Source organism: Onychomys torridus, chromosome X (genome assembly GCF_903995425.1).
Source record: "Onychomys torridus chromosome X, mOncTor1.1, whole genome shotgun sequence".
Classification (NCBI taxonomy): domain Eukaryota; kingdom Metazoa; phylum Chordata; class Mammalia; order Rodentia; family Cricetidae; genus Onychomys; species Onychomys torridus.
The window spans coordinates 32320241-32330594 of NC_050466.1; the positions used below are offsets into that span (position 1 = coordinate 32320241).

Sequence of the window (10354 nt, forward strand, 5' to 3'; positions counted from 1 at the left end):
GTCACTGAGTTTTTTCCCTCTTTAGGGATTTGCACCTCCTGCTAAGACACAAATTATTTTCTCAGTTGTGTCATGTCTTTTCCTAATTTTTCAAACTCCAATACGGAGCTTTTCCATATAAGGACCAGCTGGAAGAATACAGGAAGAAATAACCGGTGTGGAATCTCAGTTCTCCAGGCAAATTCTCAGAGACTGTCTTATGCAGCGTGTTCAGAATGAACATCTCAAGGCTTCTGCTATAATGATTCAAAGGCACATGGGTCTGAATATTTCCAGTCCTCTTGTTGTCTGTTCACCCAGTGTAGAGTTCAGACCGATCCTTCTAACGGAAGCTAACCAGAGGTGAGAACATGGTTCAGGGACGGGACCTGTGGAAGCTTTCCTGGGGTGGTAAATGGAACGAAGTGGAGATGGCTGCTCTCCCTCCCCCATCAGAACAGGTAGCAGCATGTGGAAGCTGCTCCATCACCATTTGTTGGATGGTAGTGCTTTAAATAACTTTAGTGTTGCTTTTGAAAGCAACCAGTGCTAAAAATACGGAAAACCTAATAGTTGCATTCCCATTTGCCCAGACTAATGCACCTAGAAAGTGGCATAGGATAAAACAGTGCTTTACTGCTGCATATTAGAATCACCCGGGGAGCTTTTAAAACCTACCAGTCCCCAGGCTTTACCCCTAGGGACTCTGCTCTCACTGGCCTGGGGTGGAGCCTCACTGGTGGGTGATTTTACCAGTTCTCCAGGAGATTCTAATGTGCAGCCCAGGTTAAGAGCCACTAGTGAGAAGGAAAGAACATGGCCCTTGGGTTACTCAGAACTAGATTCAAATCTTTGCTTGGCCCCTTAATAACAGTGCAATCTCTTGAGGCTCAGTTTTGTTGTTCGTAAACCATAGCTAACAATACTACCTCTGTTGAAGGAATGAGCTAATGCATATAAAACTTAATGCCTGGCATACAAGCCTCTCAACATATGCATGCTATCTTCAACTGTAAAGCTCCAGCAGTTTATAGAATCAATCCTTCTTTAAATTTTTGTCTAGCTCAGAATCCATAAGATGGCAGAAGAAATTTTCTTTGGGAAAGCTCACAAGGAAGAGCATTTCACTGGAAGGTGGTGGTTCATGCCTTTAATCCCAGCACTTGGGAGGCAGAGCCAGGTGGATCTCTGCGAGTTCAAGGCCAGCCTGGTCTACCAAGTAAGTTCCAGGAAAGACACAAAGGTACACAGAGAAATCCTGTCCCGAAAAACAAACAAACAAACAAACAAAGAGGAAGAGCATTTCACTTAAGTTCAACATGTATATGTAGGCGTTTGGGGTCTGAAAGAGTTTGAAGATGTTGGATTTTGGTCATCAAAAGTTAGAAACTGAGACATACGCAAAGCAGTCTGCCTAATGTACAAATGTTCAGATGAGGGAGACAGGGTTTGACGGCAGTTCCTATCAGAGATGTTGGGAGCTTGAGATGACCACAAGTTCAATGAGGGTGACATCGCCATGAGACTGCTAAAATATTCCAAGGAAGGAAAAGGAAGCCTTGAAGCTCCTGTGCGGCCAGGAGCAAGCCCCTGCTGTGTTCCCAGCTACCCTGAGCATATGCCAGAGGGGCTGTGATGGTCACAAAGGCGGGAGGCAGCAAAGTCAATGTCTTTCGCACAGATCTGAAGAGGGAACAACAGAGTTTTGGACAAGCTGTGTCCTCTGTCATTTAAGTCTTATCAAGAAGAAGGACTTGCCTGCTTTTGTGTAATACCAAGGAGAAATCAAAGCTAGAGAACTGCAGTTATGAGCAGGTATGTTTCAGCTAATCACTGGGATCAGGTCCAGGGGCATTTATTTATTTGTTTGTTTGTTTGTTTATTATCTACTTACTTACTCTAGAGACAGGCTCTCACTCTTTTACCCAGGCTGGCTTTGAACTCCTGAGAGCTGTCCTCCTGCTTGGGGCTTGTGTTAGGTACTTTAAGGTCATTGAGACCAAATACTTGACAGGAACCAGGAAGGGAAACATCATTTTGGCAGGTTTCTGAGGCTTCAGGCCATGATCCTTGACCACCCCTGTGTTTGAGCACAACATCATGGGAGTGGGAGTAGGGGCCAGAGGTCACCTGTTCACATTCCATCAGAGAATGGAAGTAAGCAAGGATGTGACATTGCCCTCTTCAAAGACCTACCTGAAGGGTTACTTTCTACAGTTAGTCCTCACATCTCCAAGTTTCCAGGACCTCCCAAAGTAGTTCTAGCTAGAAACTAAGCATCTAAAACACAAGCCTGTTGGGGTATCTCAAACTCAAAATGTACCAGCTCCTGGGTAGCTGGGTGTGTAGGTAGATACAGTGTGCCTGGAAAAGTCACTACGGCAAGTCTAAGAGACTGTGATTCTGCAAAGAACTTGTTTTAAGATGATTTTTTTATGTATGAATACTCTATCTGCATGCATGCCTCTAGGCCAGAAGAGGGCATCAGATCCCACTGTAGGTGGTTGTGAGCTGCCTTGTGGGTGCTGGGAATTGAACTCAGGTCCTCTGGAAGAGCAACCAGTGCTTTTAACCTCTGAGCCATCTCTCCAGCCCCTTGTTCTGTTTCCTAATGTGTACTGCAGTGTTCACGCAGGTGTGTGCACTTACAGGCGTTTTCAGATCAAAGGTCAATATCAGTTGTTTTCTTCTATTACTTGCAATCTTAGTTTCAAAAAAATAAAAAGTAGTTTTAAAACTATATTCCCAGGGGATGGATAGATGACTCAGTACTTGTCGCTCTTGCAGAGGACCTGGGTTCAGTTTCCAGCACCCACATGGTGACTGACAGCTATCTGTAACTCCAGTTCCAGAGGATCTGATAGCCTCTTCTAGCTTTCTGGACACTGCAACACACAGTGTACGTACATACACCCATACACATAAAAGTAAAAATAAATAAATCTTTAAAAAACATCATGTGTGCGTTTGTGTAGAGGGTTTTGGTGTGTGTGTGTGGGAGGCATTGTTCCCTGGTGTACTTGTAGGGTCAGAGGAAAACTTGGTGGAGTGGGTTTTCTCCTTCCACCATGGGGTCTGAGGCTTGACATGACAGAAGGCACCTTCATTCACTGAATCATTTTGCTAGCCCCTCACTGAACCCTAAGTCTCACTGAACCTGGAGTCCACTGATTCAGCAAGACTGGCCAATGATCCACATGTACATGTGCCCCTCACAGGAGTTACAGATGTACCACACTGTGCTGTGTTTTTGGTTTTTGTTTTGTTTTGTTTTACATGGATGCTGGGGATCAGAACTCCGGTCCTTCTGCTTGCATGCCAGGCACTTTACCAACTATGCCATCTTTCTGGTCTGAACTTGTTTCGTTTTAAAACTCTTTGTTTATGTATTTACTTATTTATTAGTTTTTCGACACAGGGTTTCTTTGTGCAGCCCTGATTGTCCTGGAACTTTCTCTGTAGACCAGGCTAGCCTTGAACTCACAGAGATCTGCCTGCCTCTGCCTCGCAAGTGCTGAGATTATAGGGGTGAGCCACCACTGCCAGGCTAACTCCTGGTTTATACGAACAGCCCCTCCCCTAGTGGAGTCTCAGTCACTGACCAGCTGAATGATTATAGACAAAGTGACGTGTTCTTTCTGGGCTTCAAGCAGAATAGCATCAGGCTAATCCGTATCTAAGAGGTCTGACAGCTCCCTAAGCAAATACTGCACATTTCCTATGCACTAGTCTCTACAGTAGACTTAGAATGGGGTAGTTCTGATAGGATAGTTCAGTCCTTCCTAAGGGTACGTTCTTCTTTGTCACGTGACCTTTCAGCATGCTTACCACTGTCTACCTGGATCACTGGCCTTGAAGTCCAGGTGTAGGAACTGAAATAAAGGAGGCCCAACAGGTTCTTACAATAGGATAATAGAGACGGAGGAAACTTGCATATATAGTTTGATGAGGCTGAGTAAGAATTAAAACCAGATTTATCACTGAAGAAGATAAATTTTCCTTAGAAGAGGGCTTTTAAAGACCCCCCCCCCCAAGAAATTCCCCTTTAAGTAGCTTTTTTTGTATCAGCCTGGTGGATCAAAAGTTTTTTCACCATGTGTGTTTGGATATATGTGGAGGCATACGGCAGGCTTCTGGAACCTCAGGATGGTGCCTAATTATATCCAGCCTTGGCCAAGTTGAATCAGAAGGATTTTCAGCCAGCAGGAGGGGCCAGGTTGGGCTGGAACTTTAGTGAGCTGTCAAGTATTACTGCCATCAGGGTCAGCAGCCCTGACAGAATGGCCAATCTCAGGTTGGCCTACCAGTGGTTCTCACCCTTCCTAATGCTGTGACCCTTTAATCCAGTTCCTCATGCTGTAGTGACCTCCAACCATGAAAGATTTTTGTTGCTACTTTATAACTGTAACTTTGCTACTGTTATGAATAATAACACAAATATATGATACACAAGATATCTGAAACACAACTCCTGTGAAAGGATCCTTCAATACCCAGAGGAATTGTGACTCACAGGTTAAGAACCACTAGCCTATATTTCTGCTCAACCTGGAGTTGGCAGAGTGAGCTGCTGGACAACTTATGATGAAGGAAATATATCCCACATTGCCCCTGGTTTCCCAGGACCCTTGGGGTATTCTGGGATGGACTTCGGTGATGCAGTTGTCTTTGAGTCATTTCTGATCCTGTAAGTAAACTCAATACAATTTGTTGGTATTCCCTTTGGTCTGTCTTGGGCTCCCTATCTGGGGTGAATAGACCTGTGTGTTTGTCTTCCCAGGAAAAGTTTTCTCACACAACAGATGGACATACTCCTTCCCTGGAGTCTGAAGACCCGAGTTAGAGCTTAGGCATCAAGTGACAGCAAAAGTGTCCAATAACTACCCTCTCAGAGCCTCAGTTTCCCCTTCAACAAAATTACAGATTTAGTTCAGCTGACTCTTTCCTTTCTTTCCTTCCTTCCTTGCTTTTCTTCAGTATTTGAGACAGTTTCTTCCAGTTTCTTCCGTGTTCAGGCAGGCTTCCAACCTGCTATGTAGTCAAGAATGACCTTGGCTTTTTTGATCTTCTTGCCTCCACCTCAGAGTACTGAGGTTAGAGGCACATGTCACTATGATTAGCTTCTGGGGTGCTAGGGTTGGAAGCCAGAGCTTCACAAATGCTGGGTAAGTACTCTACTAAGTGAGCTACATCCCCAGCCCCGCCCTTACTCTCCCTCAATTGTATATCTGTCTGTCTCCAGTTGCTCTACTATCTCCATTTACCTTTTGGTGTCCCATTTTGTCTTCTTGCTTTCTCTTAGTTCCCCTTTGCTGGCACCTTATTGTCTCTTTCCCCTTCCATTTCTCAGTCATCTTCCTTTTTTTACGTTTTTTTTTTCCAGGCCGTGTTACAGTCTGGACCCTTATTCCTATGTTCTTCCTCTCTTACATAACCATCAGAAGGGATGAAGCACGTCGATTGCTTCATGGGTGAAGGTTCAACTTTTACACGATGGAGTGTGGGTTTCAGTGTGGGTCCAAGCAGGTTTCTGGCACCTTTCCTTTCTTAAGAAGCAGTGACTGCTAATAGAAGTCACTTCTTATCACTGTGTGTGACCTACACAGGGCATGTGTTTTATGGGTCAGTGACCACACATAGGAGAGGTTCCCTGTCCTTGACTGTGGCATCTGACCCACTTGGTGAGCACAGTCTGCAAGCAAGGCTTTGCTAAAAATAGAGAGCCTGTGTGGGGGCATCTTAGCCTTGCTTAGGGCTTGGTTGGTGAGTCTGTGAGGAGAGCAAAGAGTGCCTCACTTGCTATATAAAGCACTGACCTTACACACATTTCTGCTTGAAGTTTTTTTTTTTTTCTAAGAGAGAAACCCTGTGTAGCATTCTAGCCAGTAGATCCTCCCAGATTCCATTTGACCTGTTGGAAAGAATATTTGGACTTGGTGGAAAAGTCATATGGATCTCACTAGGAGCTTCTCAGAATCTAGCTAGACTTGGAGCAGTGAAGGTATCCTGGGGTGAGTAGCCACAGAAAGCTGGGTTGCAAAGATTTCCTACACAGTCTTGAGTGTTCACAGGCTGGAGACCTGCATCCTCCAGGACCTCGCCATACTGACCCAGCCCTGTTTTACCCCCGAGATGTCAAAGTTCAGCTGATTTCCAGTGGGTATTTCAATTCTAGATTTAATGACAAAACTTGAGTCTTAGTCCGAATACCCCCACCCTACCTCCCTTCCTGGTCCTCAGTTAAGATTTGCTCTAATTATTTATTCAGTGTTCTCTCCTTCTGCTGCAAAGGAAATTATCATTGCTTTTCCATTTCAGATTCTTTTCTGTTCAATGAGAGTCCTAATGCTTTCCTCCTCTGTTGTCTGTCACACTTACAATGTTCCTTTTGCGCCCACTGGAAATCCATTAGCTCCCCAGTCGGGTGACCGAAGACTACAGTAAAGCAGATAAAGACTAGTGGGTTTTGGGTGTTTTTTTATTATTATTTTTTTATTTTTTGAGACAGGATTTCTCTGTGTAGTTTTGGTGCCTGTCCTGGATCTCACTCTGTAGCCCAGGCTGGCCTCGAACTCACAGAGATCTGCCTGCCTCTGCCTCCCGAGTGCTGGGATTAAAGGCATGCGCTACCACCGCCTGGCTAGACTAGTGGTCTTTAACCTTCCTGATGCTGCAGCCCTTTACTACAGTTCCTCATGTCATGGGGCCCCTCAACCATGAGATTATTTTGTTGCTACTTCATAACTATAACTTTGCTACTGTTATGAATTGTAATGTAAATATCTGTGCTTTCCAATAGTTTTAAGGACCCACTGTGAAAGGGTCCCTTCAAAACCCAAAGGGGTCATGGCCCACAGGATGAGAAGCACTATTCTAAAGGAAGGAGAAGAAATGTAGGTTTCCTACCATAACAAGAGTTTATGTTATACAGGTTTGTATGCCCATCAAATGACCAGATCCTCAAATGATACAGTTAAGACTTGTGCATGTTGGACTGGAGAGATGGCTCAGTGGTTAAGAGCACTAGTTGCCATTGCAGAGGACCCGTGTTCAGTACCCCATATCCACAAGGTGGCTCACAACCATCTATTCCTCTGGTTCCACGGGTCTGACACCCTCTTATGGCCTCTGTAGACTACAGGCATGCACATGGTGCACATATGTACACACAGGCAAAATACTTATTTATAAAAAAAATAAGAATAATGTCTTTAAAAAAATCGTGCATGTGAGCCAGGTGGCAATGGCACACGCCTTTAATCCCAGCACTCGGTGGGGAGGGGGGGCAGAGCCAGGCAAATCTCTGAGCTTGAGGCCAGTCTGGTCTACAGAGCAAGTTCCAGGATAGCCAGGGCTACACAGAGGAACTCTACGTTAAAAAACCAAAAAATAAAAAAATAAAACAACATACAGAGAGGCGGGGGCATGGGAGAGAGAGAGGGCAAGAGAATACGAAGTTGGGAATGGTGTGGTGTGGATGGATCTGGGAAGAATCAAGGGAAGAAATAAACATGAATATGATCCAAATACATTGTGCAAAATTCTCAAAGAGTAATGAAAACATATTAACATTTAAGGCTGACTCCAAGAAATGGAACTCATGCTTGACATTGTTTAGGTGGCCAAGAACCTGAAACTGGATAGGTCATGGGCCAAGGGGAAAAGCAAATGCTATGATTTCACTAAAGGGATGTAGTAAGATAATGACTCCTAGTGACAGTCTGCTCTACTTACATCAGTGCCTTGCTCAGCCATCATCAGAGAAGCTGCAGCCCTTTACTTTCAGTAGATGGGAAATAACACAGAGACTCACAACCAGATGTGCAAAGAGTGAGAGGTCTTGGAACATTCAGTCTTAAGTTGGATGTCTTCATCAAATACCCCCTTTCAGGGTTCAGAGAGCCATATAAAAGAGGAGGCAGGAACATTGTAAGAGCCAGAGGGGATGGAGAACACGAAGGCAAAAGACTCTCCAGATACAACAGAACTGATGCACATATGAACTCACAGAAACCATGGCAGCATGCACAGGGCCTGTACAGGTTCAAGCCAGACGGGGTTCCCTCTACAGAGATGGGGAAGTGCATATTCGCTCCCATCCATAACCGAGAAGCTATCTCCAACTGACAGTTGCTCACAAAGGAGAAATTAGTTCTCTCCAGTGGAGTCTCATGGGGTATACTAACCATGCTCTAGAGCAGGACATTGGTCTGGCAGTAGATGGCCATCATAGAAGGAACTCAGTGCTATTTTTGTAGACGTTTAGTCTCATGTTGTCTGTTTGGGCATTCTTGCTGCCCTATGCTTGTGTATGTGTCATGCTTTCTGAGAGTTGGTTTGTATGGCTTACGGTTTCTTGCGTGTGTCTCTCCAGGTGTGTTTAGTATGATTTTTCTTTCGTTTTTTTATTATGGTTTATTTATTTATTAAAATAATTTGCCTATTTATTCATTTTCTAAAAATAGAGAGAAAGGACATGGAGTTGGGGACGTGGGGAGGATCTAGGAGGAACTGAGGGAGAGGAAACTGTTCTCAGAACATGCTGTATGGAAAAAAATTTTTCAATAAAAATTGTGCATGTCAGGCTGGGAGTGTTACTTAGCATGCACAAAACTCTGGGTTCTGTCCCCAACACTGCACATCTGTAATTCCAGCACTGGGGACTTGGAAGGAGGAGGATCAGAAGTTCAAGGTCATCCTTGGCTACACAGGGAGTTTAAGGTACACACAACACTGTATCTTAAAATAAAAAGGATTTATGTGTGTCCACCATGCATATCTTACCACAAAGAATGATCAGTCTCAAATACTGTGTTAATGACATGAATTTTAAAGTGTTTGGGAAGTAAAGTGTACCTGTGTTTGTAGTTTATGATGGGATGAATTTTTAAAAATGAAGTGGACTGATGGCTAGACTGAGGGAGGGGTTAATAGATAAGATTTGAAAGTAAGCAAACATTAACTGGAAAACCTCAGCTGCCCCTGGATGTGTCATACTACATAAAAAGACCTCAGTGCTGGGAGCAAAACAAACATTCTTGGCCACATCCCCTGCCTGTCGCCATGGCCGCCTACAATCTAGTGCTGATTCAGCATGGCGAGAGTGCCTGGAACCTTCAGCAGTACGATGCCAACCTGAGCCCATCGGGCCATGAGGAGGCGAAGCGCGGCGGACAGGCATTGAGAGATGCTGGCTATGAATTTGACATCTGCTTCACCTCCGTGCAGAAGAGAGTCATCCTGACCGTCTGGACAGTCCTGAATGCTATTGACCAGATGTGGCTGCCAGTAGTCAGGACTTGGTGCCTCAATGAACGACACTATGGGGGTCTGACTGGTCTCAATAAAGCAGAAACTGCTACTAAGCATGGTGCGGCACAGGTAAAGATCTGGAGGCAATCTTATGATGTCTCACCACCTCCGATGGAGCCTGATCATCTCCTCTATAGCAACATCAGCAAGGATCGCAGGTACACAGACCTTCCTGAGGACCAGCTGCCCTCCTGTGAGAGCCTGAAGGACACTATTGCAAGGGCACTGCCCTTCTGGAATGAAGAAATCGTCCTCCAGATCAAAGAGGGGAAAAGAGTCCTGATTGCGGCCCATGGCAACAGCCTTCGGGGCATTGTCAAGCATCTGGAGGGTCTCTCAGAAGAGACCATCATAGAGCTGAACCTGCCAACTGGCATCCCCATTGTCTATGAATTGGACAAGAACTTGAAGCCTGTCAAACCCATGCATTTCCTGGGAGATGAAGAGACCACACAGAAAGCCATGGAAGCTGTGGCCGATCAGGATAAGGTCAAGAAGTGAAGGCAAGCAGGCTGACTCCTACCCCAGTACCGTCCTCCCTGCCTGTTTATCCAGCACCCTTCCCCAACACCTGTCACGCTGACTACGTCTGTAGGAGCTTCAGTTTAGGTTGTAGCTGCAGATGAGAACCTGCAGCTCCCATTCCCATTTTAGTATTTTATCCCCTGCACCCACTCCCTTCATAGAATCTAGTCGGAATAACACCTCTGGGTGCAGGTTCCTGGTCCACATCCAGGGACGGCTCCCCTTACCAGGAGAGTTGAGAGGTAGTAACTGCAGTTTTTCTTAGTCCTTTGTTTACTAAGGGTCTGCTTTAGGAAGAGGTCTGGGAGGAACCATGCTGTGGTATGACCAATGAGAAGCTGCAGCCCAATTTTGTCCCTGGAGCCTGTCCTGCACCCTTGTTAGGTAACTAGGGGTTGTAGTCATTCCAGTGGAGGGTGAAAGTAACTTCCTCTCTGACTAAAGGAGCTGCTGGCCCCAGAAGGTTGGGATCAATCCTGTCAAGTCTATGTGTTACATTCATTTTTTTTTTAAAAAAAAAAGATACATATATCTTTTA

The 10354-nt window shown here is 45.1% G+C and overlaps 1 protein-coding gene across 1 annotated transcript; it reads left to right on the forward strand.

Annotated features, from left to right (window-relative positions):
* The first annotated feature begins 9042 nt into the window (after positions 1 to 9042).
* On the forward strand, positions 9043 to 9792 carry LOC118574557 (phosphoglycerate mutase 1-like). The gene has a single exon (XM_036175524.1). The coding sequence runs from the start codon at positions 9043 to 9045 to the stop codon at positions 9790 to 9792; it is 750 nt and encodes a 249-aa protein (XP_036031417.1).
* The last annotated feature ends 562 nt before the right edge of the window (positions 9793 to 10354 follow it).